The 22248-nt window shown below is 34.7% G+C and overlaps 1 protein-coding gene across 2 annotated transcripts in view; it reads right to left on the reverse strand.

The window, feature by feature from the left end:
• Positions 1–4020: 4020 nt before the first annotated feature.
• The window catches only part of CAPZA2 (capping actin protein of muscle Z-line subunit alpha 2), a 49193-nt gene continuing 30965 nt past the window's right edge, over positions 4021–22248 (reverse strand). For both annotated transcript variants that reach the window (XM_020979313.2, XM_078154143.1), the window contains 7 exons: positions 15854–15917; positions 14334–14540; positions 13304–13383; positions 10162–10240; positions 9230–9301; positions 6595–6657; positions 4021–5434 (listed from right to left, as the gene is read on the reverse strand). In XM_020979313.2, coding sequence (XP_020834972.1) covers positions 5294–5434; positions 6595–6657; positions 9230–9301; positions 10162–10240; positions 13304–13383; positions 14334–14540; positions 15854–15917 — 706 coding nt within the window. In that variant the 3' untranslated portion in view covers positions 4021–5293. The remainder of the gene's footprint in view (positions 5435–6594; positions 6658–9229; positions 9302–10161; positions 10241–13303; positions 13384–14333; positions 14541–15853; positions 15918–22248) is intronic.

A 22248-nucleotide genomic window follows, 5' to 3' on the forward strand; every position in this document is an offset into this window, starting at 1 on the left:
AAATTAAATTAGGTTGCTTCCCCATCTTCACTACAGGGCTATAAATATATATACATATATACATACATACATATATATATATGTATTTATACACACACACACACACACGGTACAGGGTTTTAAGAGGCTGAAATCACTATCTTCAAAGTAACTCAGCTTTATAGTAAAGCAGTTGCCATATCATGATGGTGAAAACTATGAGGTAATGTTAAAAAAAAAAAGCCTAGTGGAAAATTTCTCATCATGTAATATTTTTAAAACATTTCCCATGCTACTGCTTTGAAGATAAATTCTTGTTGGTACTACTGTAGAGGATAACTGAAGTTAAAATTTTAAGGTCTGTATCAAACAGTCTTCTAGTTAATGTTGCTTGGGTTTCATACGCAAAGATAGTTATTGATATTGTTACTGTTAGCACAGATCTTCCCTATCCTCCTCAACCTATCAGGCTCTTTTTCTCCTCCCCACACTGTCAAACTCTGAGTCATCTACAGCAAGGCTATCAAACTTAAATACAAATGGGGGTCACTAAATCATATATAAGGATCTTTTCAGTGGCATATTGACTTAGAAAACCACATAATAACGTTATCTATACTCTACTGTATTTTTATCAAATATTTTCCAGTTACTTTGTTGCCAACCCCAACGCCCCTGTTTGATGCCTCTGATCTACACTGACTCCACTCACCTTTTTTTTTTTGGTGAGGCAATTGGGATTAAGTGACTTGCCCAGGGACACACAGCTCTATCTGTGTGCTCTATCTACTGCGGCACCTAGCTGCCCCTCCACTCACTTTTCAACCCATAAAATACTGATTTTCAACCCCATCGTCAGTTGTTGTTTGGTACTGATGTAGTCCCACCAGCATTATGGTTGGCCCATATTTTCAAAACAGCTGGCTAAAAACAGTTAGGTGCCGCAGTGGATAGAGTGTTAAGTCTGGAGTCAGGAAGATGATTTCAAATCCCACCTCTGATACTTACTAGCTGTATAACGCTGGGCAAGGCACTTAACCTTGTTTGCCTCAGTTTCCTCACCTATAAAATGAGATGGAGAAGGAAATGGCAAACCATTCCAGTATCTTTGCCAAGAAAACCCCAAATACGGTCACAAAGAGTTGAACACTACTGAAATGACTGAACAACAAAAGATTTAAATTGTAGTTGTGGTGATGGAATAGACTCAACAATTAGTTTATATTGGTCATAAACCAAGATCCTAGCAAGTGTTAGGACTGCTATATATCCTGGTTCCTCCTTCATCCCCCTCCCACCAAGACAACAAAGCTCTTGGGGACTTTGGCTCAAGGGGCAAAGTTACTCAAGCTGCCTCTCTTGACACAGTTTCCTGGTGGCTTAATGGCATAAAAAAGCCCACTCATGCAGAGTCTATACCTTTAAGAATTGGCAGAAGCACCTAGACTGTACAAGTCATTACTTTTTGCCCAGTTGACCATACCCATTTCTAAATGCAGGTGAGGGGGGCTCAGCTACCCAAGCTAATAGTATGTAATAGTATGCTTACTGAATATCCTTTCTACGGCTAAGTCAGTGTTTTAACTTTTGAATGTCCACCTATCACACAGCATAATTCACAACACTCTCCAACTAAGCTAACGATCTATGCACCAGTAGCCATGTAGTCCATTATTTTCATTGCTTTTGGTCATGTCTTTTAAAAAAAAAATGAAATGATATACTATCATTAGTTCATTTTCTTCAGAAACTTCAGATACAATCAAGTGCAGTATAAATTTTAAAGCTACAAAAATATAAAAGCCCAAGTACCTTACAATTCCCCAATTTCATGCTGTGAAACAATCAAGATCAGCCTTGCACCATCACCAATGCTCCAAGTAGGGAGCTGCCACTGACGAAGAATACCCCACTGACAATGAGGATTCAGGAGCTGTCCCCAATGTGTGTTCCTCACAAAAACCAAAATCACTTTGGATGCTTAGAAAGAATGAAAAGATCTAGACATTTCAAGACAATGAAATAGTTTATTGTATCCAGAAGGGTAGGAGCTCCAGACTTGGCTCTTTCTCAGGAACTAGAATTTTCCACACTTGGTTCTCCTGGTTGCTTTTGTAGAATCCTCCAGGTTGCTCTTGCGGAGGCAGAAGCTACTTCTCCTATTGCTGTGTGCTGACTGTCACTGCATCTTGGAATTACCAACTGCCAACATAGGAGGGAGGAGGTGCCACTACCATTGCCACCAACACTGATCTGCTCCAAGTTTCTGCTGTACCCAAGGATCCTCATCAGCGTTGTCTGTACAAGGATGGTAAAGTAAAGTGACCAGTTGCACCTTGGGGCTGGAGGCCTTTACCACATAACTTTCCTGATCTTAGCACCAACTTCCTGGCATACTGTAATGAAGAGGCCGTCACACAGCTCAGGATTAGTGACCCATGAGACCTTCCTTTTCAATCGCTTCCAGTCTATTACATACTTCTTTGCTGCTTACAAAAACACACAGATCTTCCCTATCCTCTTCAACCTATCAGGTCTTTTTTCCTCCCCAACACTGTCAAACTCTGAGTCATCTACACGAAGACTGCCAAACTAAAATACAATTGGGGCCACTAACTCTAACATATATAAGGATCTTTTCAGTGGTGCATTGACTTAAAAAACCATATAATAACATTATCTATACTCTATTGTATTTTTATCAAATATTTTCCAATGACTGTGTTGCCAACCCCAATGCCCTGTTTGATATCTCTGATCTACAATGACTGCCTCCACTCACTTGTCAACACATAAAATTCTAATTTTCAACCCCACCATTCTGCTGAAACTACTGTCAACAGTTACCAACTATCTCTTTGCTTTTAAATTCTATAGTCTTTTAACCATCTCTGTTCCCCCTTGACCTTTCTGCTGTCAAATCCTGTTTGATCACTCTTTTCCTGGATACTCTGGCCTCTCTTGGCTTTTGTGATATTATTTTCTTTTTATTCTACTTGTGCTTGGCTGCTCCTTCTCAGGCTACTTTGCTGGACCATCATCCATCACTTACCCCCTTCCCCCACGGTCCTCACTCCTGGGGGTCCCCTTCTTTCTCTATGCAGGGTCTGAGTGATATCATAAACTCCCATGGATTCAACTAGTTCTATGCAAATGACCACCACGTCTACATAAATTTCTTTCCCAAACGAGTTGCACATCACTAGTTGTCTACTGGACATAACCAAACATCTGCATGGGTCATCTCGAACTCAAAATGTCCAAAGCAAAACTAATCTGCCCACCAAACAACTCTCCTCTCAAGCTTTCTGATGTCTTCAGAAGGCTCCACAACTCTTTTACAGTGTTGTCAATTCCACTTTGCTCATATTTTTAAACACATCCCCTTCCCCTCCATTCACAAGTGCACCACCCTATTGCAAGACAACATTAGCTCTTACTTGCACTAGTAAAATACTCTCCTAATCGGTCTCTCAGCTTCCAGTTTTTCCCTTCTTTAAGCCATCCTCTGTATAGCTGCCAAAATAACCTCCCTAACATAGAGGTCTCCAAATGTATTTCCCTGCTCCAAAACCTTCAATGACTCCTTATTACCTCTAGAATGAAATATAAACTCTTTACCCCTACCTACATTTAAGGAACCATACAGTCAGTTTCCAATCTTCCTTTCTTTATTTAACATTACTCAATTTTATGTACTCTATCGAAGACAAATTAGACTATTAGTTATTCCTTAAACTCAACATTCCATCTCCTGTACCTATTAGCACATATGGCTGGAATTAATTCCTCACCATCACTTACCTTGCCAGACTCAGCTGATTTGCTGCCTCCTCCTGAAAGCTTTCTCTACTCCTCAAAACTCCTCTCTCAGTTGTCAGTGCTCTGTACTTATCTACATACAAACTGAATGCCCAGCACTTATTAGTATATTATAGGTATGTAATACACATCTGTTGACTTGAAATCCTCTTAGAGGAAGGTAGGAAGGGGGAAAAGAGAATACTTGGTATGCTTAGAAAGAATTAAAACATCTATACATTTCAAGCTAATGAAATAGTTTATTGTACATAATAAAAGTGGTGTTTCTTAAAAAAACATTTTCCAGCTCCTGGACATCTGCAGAAGAAGATGAGGAAAGGATTCCACTCTCAAGCAAAGTGAGTGTTAGTTTAGTTGATGAAGTCATAATCCATTCCACTCTCTACAGCAAATGCTAATAGTCACCACAGGCTTGAAACTCCTGCAGTAAAGCATCAATAAATGTATTTTTAATATTACAAACATGCTTATTAGCACAGGAAGATGGAAAAATTTAGAATGTTACAGCACACCATATGTACTCCCAGCTTTTCTAATTTACAACCAGTGAAGAGCCACAACATCCAGAGAAAAGTATTTTAAAATAGTATATGACTCACCAGTAAGTGACTTTCTAGTCAAATAAATAGGAAAATTTTCATTTTAATGTCACATTGAATTTTAGTACATTTCAATCCAAGGGAAAAAACCAAAACATGATCATAAGTACAGGGTTATATATATATTACAATCTGCCTTGTTATAATACATTTGTGGCTGTGTGATAAAATGTAACTTGAGGGCAGATAGAATCCAGGCTCAATTGAGTAACTGTCACAGGAAAGAAGGCATTAAATACAATTCTGAAGTAAGTATTTTTGTTTAATTTCAAAATCTCAAAATAGCATTAGATCTTGGCCTTGTTTAAAAAAAGTTTAGTTAAACACTAAGCTAGCTAAATAACTATCTTGAAAGGTTTAAACATAATTAATTAATATAGAAAATACTTTCCCTCTAAACTCAATCTTACATACATGGAAGAGGAAAGGGGGAAAGGTAGACAATTTCTTCAGCAGCATATATGGCTAAATCCATCAACCACCTTAAACTAGAAATGGCCATTAAGGACCCCATTAAAAAGAATCTGGCAAATTTCAAAAAAGTTATCCACTTCATAAAAGACATCAATTAAAGGGTTACATCAAGCAAATATAGTTTTCATACACCTTAACTTTTTCTTAACCAAAAATTAGAGGCATCACTTCTCTTCAGAGTAAGAAACAAAATATTTCTTACCTAATGTGATTTGCAACCCTCTCTGAACATAAGGAAAACAAAAAAATTGAAAAACAAAGATTGATTAGCTAAGCCTCGTGCTCTAACCAAACTACTTAATTACAGTGATTTTCAATGGCAAAAGCCCATGCTAACTGGGCAACTTGACAGTTTTGAATACTTTTGTAATTATTTTTATACATGGACACTAAAATGATCCAGTCATGCAGTGTTCATCTTAAGCATTCTGCATCTCCTTCCCAATTTTGTAACTAAGGATCTTATTCCAGTCAATCTTAGTGCGTGTAACTGGTAACTGTCGACGTAAGGCTTTGAAAGTAGTGTCCGACATAGTCTGATAATTCTCACTGATGGCAGTCTATTAAAAACACAAAAGAGTTAAGAGTTATAAAGTAAAATAAAAGGAACAGAACAATCTACAAAACAGATGGTTTTTTCAGAAAAACACTTGTGTTGTTCATATATGCCAGCATACTGTTTCATTGCTCCTAAGTGGTTGCATTAAAATACCAAAATGTTTTAAAAACTGATAGAATGAAAAAAACACATTACAAAACAGCTAAAGAAGCAAAAGAAAAGTATGTTCCTATTTTGAATAATAAATTTATGGAAAAACAGATAATATTCCTAGTTCTAACTCTGTATACATGTAGTTTAAAATTTCATTCCTGAAAAGGATTTTAAATTTTTGTCTGCATATAATCAAATACTTCTAAGTTATAAACTAAAAGTTCAAGTTCAACAATGTTGTCTGGACATTGATCAATTACTATAAAAAGCAGGGTATAAATTTAGTCTGAATGGTTTGGGGAACTATCTATTTTCCATAAGCAGACTTCCAAAATTAAAATAATTTGGTTATCATGAAACAGAATAACTTAAATTTTATGGCTTCTTTTGAACTACAAATCAGGATGGATTAAAAAAGTAACACTTTTTTTTACTTTGAAAATAATATTTTAGTCTCAAGGAATAAACATTTATTAAGTATGTATACTATGTGTCTGGCACCATGCTAGGTGTTAGAGATGTAAGTTCAAAGAATGAAAACAATCTTTGTGTAAAAGGATCTCAAATTAGTATCAGAATTATCTGGTATCTACTTTTTGAGTAGATAGGTATGTAAATTTGCTTATACATCTGAAAAAGGCATTCACTTACAAAAAGCAATTTAGAACTGGAAATTAAAGTGGGTTTCAATACCACTTCCCATTCTCCCACACCCCCATTTTAAAAAAAATTTGAACCTGTAAGTTTGTTAATGTAAAGAACTCCTGATAGAGCATCTCCCTAGATTCAGATCAGACTCTCCTTTGCAACTTACAGGGCCTCTGGCACTGAGTGGTTAAGTAACTTCCCTATAGTCACAAAATTAAAGATGTGTCAGAGGTTTTCTTAGAACACAGGTTTTCGTGACTCCTAGTCTGTCTCCTTAACCACTATGTCACATGGGCTCTCATATTCAATGTCCTTATCCAACAGTAAATATAAGGTATTAAGCTATATTGAAAATCATACCTGATATTCATTTTCTGCCGCTTCTACAATCTTTATAAATTCTTTTGCTGTTTGGACTTCATTCTATAGGAAAAACAAATAATAAAGTAAGTCTTAAAAATCGACCATTTATATTTGAAGATGAGTTAAAATATTTGACTACAGTTAATAATAAGAGCGCATGACTCAACAAACCATCATGCTGGACATTTGTTCACACACAGACTAGTGAAGTACAGAGTAGCTTATCACCATAAAGGTGGTCCTCAGTCCTGAACAGTCCCTTAGAAAATGGTGAATCCTGCTAATAATGGCAGATGGTGCTAAGATCACACTGTCTATAAATATTTAACTGACTACTACTCTAATTGTGCAATTTTAGCCTAATGACCAAAATCTTGCTATACTAGGAAAGGAAATAGAACTACCTGCTCACTGACATTATTGTTATAAATGAAGTTAGAATACACAAAGAAATTACAATTAAATGTAGAGGGTTTATAGGTTGGTTTTCCTTTATCAGGCAAATAAAGGGGTTAATGGATTTCTTTTTTATTGTGTACCCAAAGACAATAAGCCATAACATTTCATGGGTCAGCACTTGCTAACTTCACTTTTCATTTTCAGCAACTAAAATGATCATAAGCAAGACTATTATGAAGATCACTCAAACTTATGCAACGAAATATCTAGCAGAGGCTGATCAGCAGAGGAATTCTATGGAAAACCTGACAAGACCCTCTAAACATATAAAGGTTGGTAAAGGGAACAGTGATAACTGTTAAAAATGTGTGTGTGTGTTGTGTGTGTGTGTGTGCAGCCATGATTAGTACACAGGTTAAAAAAAGAACACAAAATTAAAGGATGAGAAGATACTGTGTGCAGTTACAGTAGCCCCAACCTGACCTATTTAAACATAATGTTAACACTGAAAAATGGGAAATGGATAAAGATAAAGGTTAGCTATAATCTTTACCATTTCTTACAGAGGTTTAACCAATGAAAAGTCAGTCACAACAATGAAGAAGCCAAAACATCCAGAGAATCCTCTTCAACCAGTGAAACAATTAATATCTTTGCTAAATAGTCACTCTGCTAAGTGGCAAAGGGTAACTAACATCCATTTACAGTACAAGCACACTTGCAAAACATTAGAGGGAAATGACAGAAAAATATGGGTAATTTTGCCTTACAAAACAGTGAAAAACAATAGAATAGAAAATGAAGACAGAAGAATGCCTAACTAATCCAAATCATCTAAAGATCACTATAGATAGAAATTGATGAACAAAAAAAATAGCAGTACCATGGAACAGGATTACTAGTGTTTCTTCAAAATCTATTCTTATAAAAAATAACATTAAATGACCATTTTCACATTTTACTATTCTATCTAATAAACTATGTGATGACATGGAAATGGCACTTAAGAGGAAAACATCATGACAGAAGCTAGACTTAGTTCAGGTTCTCATCTCTTCTTTCCTGGACTATGGCAATAACCTTCTTGCCTCAAGTCTCTTTCCCTTCTGATTTGTTCTCCACATAGCTGCCAAACTGATAATCCTAAAGTAAAGATCTTACCATGCCACTTCCTGATAAAGGAGATTCAATGGCTCCCTACTACCACAGGTATATAGTGAGGATGAGACAACACATATAACACTGTGCAAACCTTAAAAGTGCTATATAAATGTCAGGTATTATTAGATGTTTACTTATTGTATACAAAAGTGTTCATCTATTATCAAAGACAGTGTCTTACCTAAGGTACAAATTAGTAGGTAGAATACCTACAGATTATATAGTTCTGCAGATGCTTCTATTAGTGGATGATATTGTGCTAATTACATTCAGAATATTACAATACAGCAGCAGCAAGAGCTCACAATTATAGAGCTTTAAACTTTGCAACAAGATATGGAACTATTCAAAAGAGATTACCTAATGATCCATATTGGAAAAAATGAATGAATGTAAAATGCAGTTATCTAGATATGCAGTTGGAAGCCTTGTCCACTGAGTCAATATATCAACATATATATTGATAAGAATTAGACAGATAATAATCTGGGTCCCAAAATGACTATAAAGAAAAATGCATACTAGACTACATTTGTGAAATTATGTTGTACTTTTAATGATCTCATACTGCTGCCTGACATAAAAGTCCATCTTTTTTACTATCTAGATTCTCCCAGTGATGCAGTTTGATTGTGAATCTTAGACCAGCACAATATTTTAAGACTAAAAACTGAAAGTGACCCAAGGGCAATGGAGAGCTGCTCAGTGGGCTTAAGTAAGCTACAGTATGTTTCCAACATGACAAATAACAAGAAGAAGCATAAGGGTTACAAGCACTAGAGAGAAGAAGAGTTAGCCTAACTTTTTGTACACTGCACAAAATGTACAAAGAGAGAGGAAGGCCTTTAGTATATGTCAGGAAGATCTAAAGGTCTGTTGGGAGAACATGGACAAAAATCATCCAGGACAAGAAAACACAAATAGAGTATGAACTGCACAATGAAGGGACTACCTATGCTTGAGGCTATATAAAAGCAGAGGGGGGGGAGCCATGCCCAGGGACACTTTGTCAACTCCTGACATATACTAACAAGATCATCCTTTCATTAAGTATTAAAATGTTACTACTTACAGACACTGTTAGAGATTCCTGTATGTCTTTATGGCTCACTAGTTGAACATTACCATCTTCATAATAGTGAACCTATTCAAAGAAATTAGAGCATTGGCATTATAGTACCATCAAGACAGGAAGAGTTTGCAACATAAACGGCACTTCACAATGAACTTAGAAAAAATACAATTCTCTGAAAAAGTTCTAATAATGTTCTATGAACTTCAAACATTTCACTAAGAGCCAGAGGAATTAAAAATGCCAAAAGTCAATTAGCAAAACACTCACAATGAGTTATAAAATATTCTATAACTGAAAAACTATGTAAACTATTCAAGGCCTAATGCTTAAAGTTGTATATTATAATCTAAGGAACAGTGGGATGGGTGTCTGATCTGTATGGTAGTCTCAGTTCCAGAATTATCTGTGTGATGCTGGGAAGGTGACTTCAGTTCTCTAAGTTTCCTATATATACAATTAGGGAGGATACTAGGTCAGGTGATCTTCAAAGTTCAACCCTACATTTGCCATCCTAAATCTTATGTTCCTACCACAAATACATGAAAAGCAGAAAACAAATGGTTGTTTTTAATTCTATGGGTTTCAGAGTTTGTCAGCTATACCCAAAACAAGAGGACTGACAACAAACTGTTTAATGTAAAAAAATATAAGTAGCTAAGAATGTATATTATTTTCAAACTTCGGGCATCAGGCAAGGCCTATAAAACTCCTGCCTATGGCTGAACCATATTAAAGTACAACTGGCAAATGTTTAACAAAATAAATGCAAAGAAAATAGAACATAGGCAATGTTCATTTGTGGTTTTCTGAGTCAATATGCTGCCCATTAGATCATTTCTATTTGAGTTTGACACTAGAGACCTACACCTAATAAGATTAGTATAATATACTGATTAACTATTATCTTAGCTAATTAATGATAAACCTACCTGAATTTTCAAGATACCAACCACCTGCGTGGTAGAAGGAGAAACTGTAAACTTCCACTCCGATCTCCAACGACCATTCCTTAAAAATAAAAACAGCAGCTGTAAATAAGGTATGGAAAATAACTGAATAAACTAGGTTTCAAATATTAATTTCATGCTAAAAAGAGGATGTGTATATATGCGTAGGAAGAATATACATATTCGTGGGAGACTAGAATGACGCTACGATATTGGGAAAACATGGTTCATGGGGCAGCTAGTTGGCACACTGGATAAAGTACTGGGCTTGGAATTAGGAAGACTCATCTTCCTGAGTTCAAATCTGGCCTTAGACACTAGCTGTGTATTTGCAGACAAGTCACTTGACCCTGTTTACCAAGGTTCCCATCTATAAAACAAGGTGGAGAAGCAAAATGGCAAACCACTCCAGTATTTATGTCAAGAAAACACCAAATTGGGGTCATGAAGAATCAGACATTACTGAAACAACACCACAGCAACAATACACATACCCTTAATCTCAGTAACGCTATGCCCAACTAATCAAAGACTAATATGCCCAAAGGCAAATATCACAATTATATTTCTTAAGGTTACCAATAAATGGCTTCTTCTCAGTCCTTATCCTTCCAGTCCTCATCCTGATCCTTGTAGGTCATTTGACACAGTTGATTACTCCCTCCTCCTAAATATTCTCTTCTCCCTGGATTTTTGTGACATACTTTTCTGCTGGTTCTTTTCCTATTTGTCTGGCTACTCCTTCCTACTCTGTTTTGCTGAATATCATTCACTTCTCATGCTCTGAGTGTTCCCCAAAGTTCTGTACAGGGACCTCTTCTCTTTCTACACTGTTCTTTAGTGATCTTATCAGCTCCCATGCAGTCAATTATCATCTTTAGGCAGATGACACCCCAATTAATAATAGATGTATCCCTATTCTCTTTTTCCTAAACTCTAGTCATGAACTGCAAATTCTGTAGACATCTATAACTCAACATGTCCAAAATACAACACATTATCTTTTCCCCAAAACCATCATCCTTTCCTCACTTCCCTGTTCCTTTTTTTGTTTGTTTGTTTGGTGAGGCAATTGGGGTTAAGTGACTTCCCCAAAGTCACACAACTAGTGAGTGTTATGTGTCTGAGGCCGGATTTGAACTCTGGTCCTCCTGACTTTAGGGCTGGTGCTCTATCCACTGAGCCACCTATCTGCCCCACTTCCCTGTTGCACTGAGGGCACCACTACCCTTCTGTCCAGCCAGATTAATAATCTGACTTTACTTCTCCCTTATCCAATAAGCTTTCAAATTCTGTCATTTCTACCTTTCTATCTACAGCTCATGCTCTAATTATCTCTTGCCTAGATTACTGCCACAAAACTACTAGGTGACCTCCCTGCTTTACATGCTTTCCCTCTTCAATCCATCTTTCACTTAGCTACCAAATGGATATTCTTAAAATTCAAGTAGACCATGTCGTCCCTGATCAAGGATATCTAAGGTCTCCAGGTTTCCTTTTATAATTCCCAGTTTCCTTCAAAGTTCAGCTCATGTGCCTCCTATACAAGGCCTATTCTGATCTCTCCTTCCTAGACGCTGGCCTTACCCACCAAATTACTTTGGATAAATTTTACATTTACTTCATGATACACAGATATATGTATATATAAATAAAAATAGATAGATACATAGGTACATATAGATATAGATAGTTTTTCCCCAATAAGTAAACTCCTTGAGGGCAGAGATCAGCACATAGTGTTTAGCCTATAATGTAATAGGCATCTAATAAACGCTTTTCAAATAAAAAAAGTTCAATCATTTCAAAATTAGCAATGACACTAATGGGAGTAATACTAGCACATTTATGTAGCACTTTAAGATTTACAAGTGTTTCCCTCATAACAATTCTAGTTTGTGCAGGTATTAGAAGTATTACAAGGCCCATTTTACAGATGAGGAAACTAAAGTTCAGAGAGGTGAACTGAATTGGAGTAAAAAAATAAGTGTCTAAAAAGAAGGATACAAATCCAGAGCCCTTGATGACAAATGCAATCTTCTTTTGATTACACTATGAATTGACCAAAAAATATGAGCTATGTAATAATGATTTTTACCTAAGTGTATTAAGCCTACACATTTAAAAAACGTAAAATACATTAAAATATCTTATTAAAAAGGTATAACTAGGCTGAATGACAGAGTTATCCAATTTAATTCACATATTATCCAATTTAGTATACTCTATTGGTGCTGGCTCTGGGTAAAGCACATACTAGAAACTGGTAATAGAGACCTAACTCACAAGGACTGAATGCTGAAGGAATGGAATATAGAAGAAAGACATGTGCAAATAACATGACAACAAGAAAAGCTTTATTCATCAGAAGCATGTGAGACATATTTGACTCTTTCATGACCTGGCTGCCCAAGGAGATGTCAGTCTAAGCATACCATTAAACAACCCAACCCTCCTAGGGAAATGTCCTTTTGGAATCAAAGATCTGAGAAAAGAGGACAGCAACTCAGAAAAGAAAGGTTAAAAAAGAAAGTTTTCCTCATCTTATACTACATCTCTCGATTTTTCTAGAAAACCTTTCCCTGAAACCAAGAAATGACACTACCTTACAACTTCCTCCCCAGTACCATCATCTTACAATGCACACAATAGAATTTAATAATTGTTATGGAATTAAAAATTTGACGTTTCCTAGATTTTTTTATCTTGGAAAAAAAATGGCTATGTCTCTCTCTCGTCCTAATATAATATGCACTTGGAGATAGTTCTCTCTAAATATGCCCAACCACCTATTATTCCCTCTCCCTGAAGGCACTGCCTATAACCTTGTATTTTTTCAAGATTTCTGGCTATCATTACATAATAATGCTGACTATCTCTCTCTCTCTCTCTCATACCCCCCCCCACACACCCCTTTTTATCTCTATCTCTATCTACCTACCTATCTATCCATCCACCTAACTATCTACTCTTTTTGGTTAGCTAAGTTGAATTTCATACCATATTTGGATTGCTGTTAGTCACTCTTACTAATAAAAAGTACGGTCAAGGACTAAGGTAGTCAATACAGAGGATTCAAACAATTTCTCTCTCAGTAAACATTAAAGACATAACTTGAACTTACCAAAAGTTTTTTGCTTGAAACTGATGACTTTCTATGCATGCAATAATGGTTTGTTGTCCATCTATTGTTTTACCATAAACCTTTGTTGCAAAGAAAATATGTATAAATTTCAGTTTGGGACAACAGAATATCAGTCACTAAGCAATTATTAAATTATTCAGAGAATGCATAACATACTGGTGGCTACATATTAAATAAAGGAAATTATTATTCACATGTGGTAGACAACAGAAAACACATTCCTCAAAGTTGATCTTTTGACTTAATAAATGCTTGTGAAAACAAAATACTGTAAAAATCACAATAACTCTATCCATTCAAATTCATAGAAATCTGCCCCAAAAAGCTGTAAGATAACTTAATGTACAAAAATGGTAATTTTTTAAAATGTCACATACAGACAAAACAAAAAATGGGGCAGCTAGGTGGCTCAGCAGATAGAGATCAGGCCTTGGAGTCAGGAGGACCTGAGTTCAAATGTGGCCTCAGACACTTGACACTCACTAGCTGTGTGACTCTGGGCAAGTCATTTAATCCTGACTGCCTCACCAAAACAAAACAAAATAAAAAAATGTCACAGACTACACTTGATCTTAGTTAGAATGAATAGCTTGAGAAACAATAAGTACAGTAATTATTTTTAAAGTCTTTATAGGAAGGCATGACTAAATAATTATGCTTTTTAGGTAGAAAACAGGAATGGTAAAGAAGTTAAAATAGCACCATTTTTAATTTCCAGCTAGCTCAATAGCCTTTTATCTTCATAGGTATCTCTCCTGTATACCACAGAGCCTTGAACATGGTAGGTACTTAAAAAATATTCGTTGAACTGAATTTCTCAGCAAATAACGATTTGGATAGTGACAGAAAATAACAAACATACAATTTCAATTGTTAGGGAAAATTATACATTTCATCAGGTCATGCATTTGAAGGCCCAATTTTAAAGCTCTATCAATTAAAAGTTCATCGTACTACTGTCACTTATGAAAAAATTATTTAAAGATTATCTTGTCTATTGTTTACTTACTGTACAGACCCCATTAGGGTAATGTTCCTTTACATAGGCTCTCATGGCAGTTTCTACTGAATGTCTCCAAGATTCAATGGCATTTTCACCTTCGTAGGGCCTGGGGTCAGTAGCTTCCTTTCTTAAATGATCAAATTTGAAAGAGACCCTATTTTTGGGATCCAGAAATTTTCCATTTCCTAAATCACCATGCTCTGTTATTAATACCTTCAATAAAAGAATAAATTTTGAAAAAAATTTATTACTTCATGTTTAAAACATATCTTTACTTAACTATTTTCATGAAAGCCAAACCTATACAATTTTATACTGAAAACTTTAAAATGAGGTCCACCAGCTGAGTTGACAAATGAATATTTTAAAAAATAAAGGCTGCTCAGATATTTCTACTTGTTGTCAAAAGAAATACAAACTCAAAAGGGAAACATGCAGGGAAGAGGAGGTTAAGAGGGAAGATAATACTGAGGAGGGAACAGTAATAATCAAAACATGTTTCCTGATCCTGAAGGGAACACTAAGGAGGAGAATAGAAAAGCAAAGAAGAGGAACTTAAAAGAGAATATTTTAGATTTCCTTAGACAATAGGGAAATATCTGGCCAAATCATTATATAAATGTAATGGTATACTATTATACTATAAAGAAATGAAGACAATTTCAGAGAATTCTGAGTTGTACAAAATGGCACTAAGTGAAGTGAGTAAAACCAGAAGAACAATTATACAAAGATGGCAACATTATTAAAAAAGCAAAACAAAAAACAATTTTGAAAGACATAGGAACACTTATCAATCTTGTGGACGTAGGATGAAAAATGTTTCCCGTCTCTTTCTAGAATGTAAAAATGTTTCCTGTCTCAGAGATGGATAACAGCTTAAAAAAAAAAAGGCATACATTTTTGTGGCCAAAACATGGTCCATAGATTTGTTTTAATTGCCTATGATTATTTCTGAAAAGGAATTTTAACCCTTCCACCTCAAGTTTTAATTGAGGTGGAGAGGGGAAGGTTAGCAATAGTGATGTCAAAAAAGGAAGCTATTAAAAATGCACAGAACAGAACAGAAGGAATCTGAGAAGGAAGCACAAATAAACAAAGTAGTTTCAAAAGCACTCTATATAATACATACACACTTTCCATTTCATGCTGCTTGCTTTTAAAAAATATATTTAATATAAATATTACAAATATTTAATAAAAACATTAATTATAAAACTTAAAAGCAAGCCATATGAAATGGAGATTTATGGTATCATCCTCTTTTGGGGTTCTGCTGTGTGTAACAAAATGCTCCTAGGTATTTAAGTTCAGACTAGTTTTTTTAATTCAACCATTTTATAGCATCATTAATAGTATCAATGACAGCATACAACATTAGAACAATTAAATCTTTAAGAAAAATGGGTCAAATTTTTCAAAGATTATGCTCTTCCAAATAAGTAATTCTGAAACACCATGTATTCAGCTGAGTATTTTTACTATTATGCCTTTACAGCAGTATAAATGAATGATTATTATCATACCTGTTCTTCATAGCCTTCAATTTTTACTGGAGTAAACTGGTCCAAGTTATACTGTGCAAATGCACTAAAAAGGGAAAAAGGCGAATCACTTGAGCTCATTCCATTTATTTTTTCAGATTAAATGCAATAAATAATGCGTTCTTACATTCCATACAGAAAAAGAACTAAAGTTAACATTAAAAACTATTAGTAGGCTACCATAAATGATACTATTTCCAAATGCACTGTTATCTTGAAGAAGTTTAGTGATTTTTTTTTAACCTGAAATTTTTTTTTCATTAAGAAAACTCTCAAAATAAGTCTTTTAATAAAAAACACAAATTGAGATAACTTGCTTCTTATCAGTTTAAAGACCTAAAAGAAAAAGGGTCATTTTCTGTAAAAACTGAATCTTCCATTAAAATATAAGCATGAAATCTAGGTCCTCTGACTGGTTCTGTGACTTTGAGACAGAAGTGGAGTAGTACTGACTGGTGCTCACTCAAGACCAGAACAAGTTATATCCCTACAGTGGCAGCCTCTCCTTGGAGAGTTTCTGTCATTTCTCTGGAGGAAACCATCTGTTTCTTCAGAACCAGACTTCTCTACGAACAGTTCCCAAAGCTGTTCTGATTAGCCTAATCTTGCATGGAATCAGATGAATTAGGTTTTGGTACAGTCCCTGGCTGCCTGGCATGGGAATCATTAGTATCTATGTCTACTGTCAGGCTCAATTTGGGCGGCATTTAATCCAGTCCAGTGTGGAACACTGGAACTCATCCTGGGGCTGGGTGGAAATGAAGCTTTGGGCATGGAGGTGGTTTGAGGCCCCAAGATGTGAGTGTCGATAACCTTTCTGTCTCTAGCCACCAATGGCCAAAGAGAGAAACCAAACCTCTTTGTAGTTCCTTTAAGGAAGCCCTAAATAAAACTTGAATTAAGAAAAAAAAGTTGTGATATTACAAACATATTATATTGACACAAGCAAAATATAAACTGTTATATTGTATCTAAAAATCTGGGAAATTTTATTAGGCCTTAGTCAAATGCTGAGGCATGTTTTTGTAGTTACCTTATGAAGTTAAATAATATTTATTCTAATCATTCTGCTGCTGGTCACAACATTTTAGAACTCCTTTTGAAAATGTTTCGCGAACCTGTAGCATACAACTTTTGTCCTTTTAAGGTGGATTTGACTTTTAGAAAAAAGATGGGATATTCAAAGTTACATTTGATAAATAAGGTGGGTGATTTAATATTTGCAGTCAAAAACTAATACAATGTTCTGTGACCTAATGTACTATCATGAGGAAGCAGCAAACTGGAACCCTTTTTTCCCTTTCTGCATCAACTCTGGTTCTCTCATATGCTTTTTACATAATGAATCAGACAGTGATTGATCTTATGAGTTAAATTTTGCACAATACTAACGTTAAAGAAACAAATAAACATTTTATTCATATGATTTTGATATGCACATTCTTGGGTCCCAGGGTAATTATTTTGCTCAAAAATATCCTCTCCCACCTTTCTTGTAAAAATATAAACAAATTAAGTCTTTGATGTTTCTGTTCACTCAAAATGTGTGATATATTTTCATAGAAACTTAACTAAACATTGTTTTAGAATGAATGTCTATTGGAATTTGACTGTTAAATCATTCTTATAGCTGGACATTTGAATGTACAAATCTCCCACTACCTTTGCAGAATATTTTGATTTGTTCAGTGTGACTGAATGATTGCTTTGCATACAATCAAAGATATCTCTGCTACCTTCTTTAAATCTTCTGTGTCAGTTAAAAAATCTTGCTCTTAATATTTTTTATTTTTTAATTTCATGAATTTGTTTTAAAACTGCAGGAAGCGTAAATGGGGAATGACTGAACAAACTGTTAATGGATAAATTTTTTTTTAAAATAGAAAAGACTTTTTAGAAATGATGGAGAGTAAAAAAAAGATAACTAAAAGAATAAATACAATTACTCCATATAAATGAAGACAACTGTAAATGATCCTTCTATAAAAAGGAAAGCTACTAAAGTCTAAGTCTCTTTGTTCCAAATCCAGTTTTTGTTCTTTTATCTAGTTTCAAGAATCTGTGGAGTATTCAACTGAGAATATATGTGGGGTGGATGGCTTACATGCTATATTGAAAACAAATTTATCAATTAAAAAAACCTTCCTACTATTATTTCAATTTGCTAAGTTAAATTAAGTCATGTATCTCAGTATTAAATTTTATGTGATATCAAACAAATCTTGGCTCTAAATAATTAACTGTCATATCAACAATAATAACAAAACAACCCATGAACTTCTATTCCTCACAGCTGTTAGTAAATGGTCGACGGGCAGACCTTGAAAATAATGCTAACAAATGAACCTAGAAGTTTAGGGTTCAATAAACCCAAACCACTTTGGATACTGGGGTAAGGACTCACTATATAACAAAAACTGCTGGGAAAACTGGAAAGCAGTCTGACATCAATTATGTTTACAGCTACAATTCACATATAACAAGACAAGCTCCAAATGGATATATGAACTATATAAAATGACCCATAAACAAATTAGAGCATCAAGAAAGAAATTACCTTTTGGATCTGAGGCAGCTAGATATCACAGAGGACAGAACAATGAACCAGAATCAGAACACCTGAGTTCAAATCAAGCCTCAGATACTTACTAGCCATGTGACCCCCATGCAATTCACTTAATCTCTGCCTTAGTTTCTTCAACTGTAAAATGAAGTGTAAATTGGAAAAATAATAGTACCTACCTCCCAGAGTTCTTATGAGTATTAAATGAGATAATATTTGTAAAGTGCTTTAGCATAGTGCCTAAGGCACAGCAGGTAATAAATAAATGCTTATTTCCTTCCCTCCATCTATAGGGAAGAGTTCATGATAAAACAGAAGATAAAAAGATCAGAGAACATATGTAAAAAACCAATTCAAACTTACAAAAATAAAAGACATTCACCAATTGATGAATGGTCAAAGGATATGAATAGGTAGTTCTCAAGGAAAGAATTCAAGTTATCTACAGTCAACAACTATTAAGTGCCTACTATGTGCCAGGCACTGTGCTAAAGTGTTGAAGATACAAAGAAACACAGAAGACAGTCCCTGCTCTCTCAAGGAGCTCACAGTCTTAGACAATATATAAAATAACTATGGACAAACAAGATGAATACAGGTTAAATTGGAGATAATCAACAGAGAGAAGGTACTACTATACCAATGTTAAGAGGGATCTGGAAAGGATTCTTATAGAAGGTAGAATTTTAACAAGGGCTTGAAAGAAGTGAGGGAAGCTAGGAGGAGGTGATGAGGAAGGAAAAAATTTCAGGCATGGGGATAGTCAGACATGAAGTGTTTTGTTCAAAAAACAGCAAAGGAGGTCAGTGTCACTAGAATACAGAGTAAGGGACAAGGGCAGGGAGAAGTAAGAAGACTTAAAAAGAGAGGAGTGACAGGTTCTAAAGACCGCTGAACACCAGATGATTTTATATTTGATTTTGGAGATGACAGGCAGGCAATGGAGTTTAATGAAGGGGGTAGACACAGTTAGACCTGGGTTTTAGGAAAACAGTCTGACAGTTGACTGGAGAACGGACCTGAGTGCGGAAAAACTTGTAGCAAGTAGACCAACTAGAAGACTATTGCAATAGTCCAGGTCTGAGGTGATGAGGGCCTGTACCAGGGTGGTGACAATGTCAGAGGAAATAAAAGGCTGTACAGAAGAGATGTTATAAAAACAAAATAGTCAGAAAAACCTGGGAATCCTTATATAAACTGATGCAAAATGAAGAGAACTATAAAAAATTATACAACAATAACACTGTAAAAATGAACAACTTTTTATCGAAATTTGTTACAAGGGTTTGTTATGATTGTTTTGGGGAGAAAGTAATTGCTGGAAAAAATTAATTTTAAAAAAGAAATAAATGTAACCGCAAATAGTTGGAAGTAAAGTGGATACCAACTGACTGGGGAACAGTTCAACAAATGGGTTTGCACAATAAAAAAAAAAAAGGAGTTCAGAGAAACCTGGCAAGACTTTTATAAATGGACACACAACAAAATAAACAGAATCAGGAGAACAATTTACATGACAACCACAATAATATAAAAGAATGAAATGCTTAAATACTTTAGGACTCTGATCAACTCAGTGCTCAATCATAGTTTTAGAGGCTTGACAGTGAAGCACATCTCTGTTTATTTCAGCTGAGATGTAGTAAACTATAAGTTAGGAATGAGACATAAATTTGCAGACCACAAGCCACTATGTTCAAGTGTTTTGCTCAAATGTACTTATTTTTACAAAGCAGAGCTCTACACGGCGATGGAGAATTATTGAGAAGTAGCAATAAGGTAAAAAGGGCATCAATAAAATATTTTAAAAAGAAAAATAATATATACTGCTGCACATGCTATAACATATCCCCTTTTACTTTAAAAAACTTTTTATTTGTATCTTTTTATAACTTTCATCTCCCAATCTGTATTCTGACACCCAGAGAACCAACTCTTTTAAGTAGGAATATATAAAAAAGAGGGGAAAAAACAGTTCAGTAAAAACAATCAGTACATATGATTATATATGCAGTATTCCCCATCAACAGCTCCATACTTCTCCAAAGATGGGAGGGAAGAACATTCTCATATTACTCCTTCAGAGCCAAGTCTGGTGCAAAAAATGAATTATAAAGTGATCAGTTCAATTTTTCTTTTGTTCTTTTCATTTACATTGTTATAATTACTGTGTATATTGTTTTCCTGGTGCTGTTTACTTCATTTTCCATTGGTTCATTTAATTGTTCCCATGCTTCTCTGCTATCATATTCATAGTTGCTTAAAGTACAGTATTAGTCATAACATTCACAAGCCACAATTAGTTTAGCTATTTCCCAATCGATGGCAACTACTTTGTTTCTCCTACTACAAAAAGAATTACTTATAAATATTTTGGTGTATATGGAGCTTTCTTTTGCCAATGATCTTCTTGGAAAATACATTCATTTTTGTCACTTTACTTCTATACTTCCAAACTGATTTCCAAAATGACTGGATCAATTCACAGCTCCACAATAAGCATCACTGTGCCTATCATTCTATAATCCCTCCAACACTGACTATTCCCATCTGTTGATATCTTTAAACCTTGGAGTTGCTTTGATTTGCATTTTTTATTAGTAATTTTTGAGACTCTTTCATATGGTTGTTAGTAGTTTGTAATTCTTTTGCTAATTGTTTAATGGTTCTTAGCCATATACATTTGAATTAATTTGATACATATATACACACACATACATGTAAAATTACTTTTGTCAAAGATATTTCACGCAAAAAAAATTTTCCCTCAATCGACCCTTTCTTATATTACTTGTGTTGATTTTATTTCTTCAAAGGTATCCAATTTCATGTAATAAAAATTATTTATTTCTTCTGTGATCACCTCTCTCATTTTGTTTAGTTAAGCTTTCTCTCGTCTTGAGTGTGAAAAACATCAAAACATCTAATTTTTTTTTGGTGGTATGACTTTAAACATTCAGGGATGGATAACTTTCGAATTTATTGTGAAATATGGTGTGTCTGTTCTGTTAATCTTCTTTCTTGTTTTCTCAGCCATTTTTGTCAAATGCTAACATCAAATAACTTATTTTTCTCCTCAGTAAACCTGGTTAATTAAGTTCATTTGTTTCAATTTGTCCTTATCTAGCCTGATCCAGTCATCTACTTTTCTATTTTTAATTCAATACCAAATAGTTTTGATGACAAAAATATTCATGTTATGAGTATGTCTTAGAAATGTACATATGAAACACCCATGAGATTTCAAACACATGAAAATCAAATTCATTTTATAGTAATACTTGATATATATGACAGCATTTATAGCATTATGAAAGTTAAAGATCATAAAACATGTCATTATATATTATGTACACACACACACACACACACACACACACACTCGCTCTCTCTCTCTCTTTCTCTCTTCAGGCTAAAGGAATAAGAAGCAAGCCTGAAAAATTTCAAAGAAGTTCATAATTAGAGTCAACAAGTATGAAAACAAATGATACAGCATGTGATATTAGAATTACCAGAGAAATAAAACAAGGCAACTTCTAGAAGACTACTTAATTTCCACTTATGTTTGTGCGGACTTGACAGAATACTGCCAGGAAAAAAAAGGCTAAGTATAAATTCTCAGTATTATCCATAAAGGTATCTATGACATACCCTTAGCAAGATTTGGTTCTTTCAAAATCTCAATCTGTAACAAGATGATAGTTTAACATAGTGACTCTCAACCTTTTTTTTTTTTTCATTTTTCATTTCTTCAAAGTCTTTATAAAGATTGATAGGAACTAGGGATACTGACAGCAGTTATTAACAGAGTGAG

The sequence above is a fragment of the Phascolarctos cinereus genome, unplaced genomic scaffold, assembly GCF_003287225.1.
Source record: "Phascolarctos cinereus isolate Bilbo 61053 unplaced genomic scaffold, phaCin_HiC Scaffold_1;HRSCAF=81, whole genome shotgun sequence".
Lineage (NCBI taxonomy): Eukaryota > Metazoa > Chordata > Mammalia > Diprotodontia > Phascolarctidae > Phascolarctos > Phascolarctos cinereus.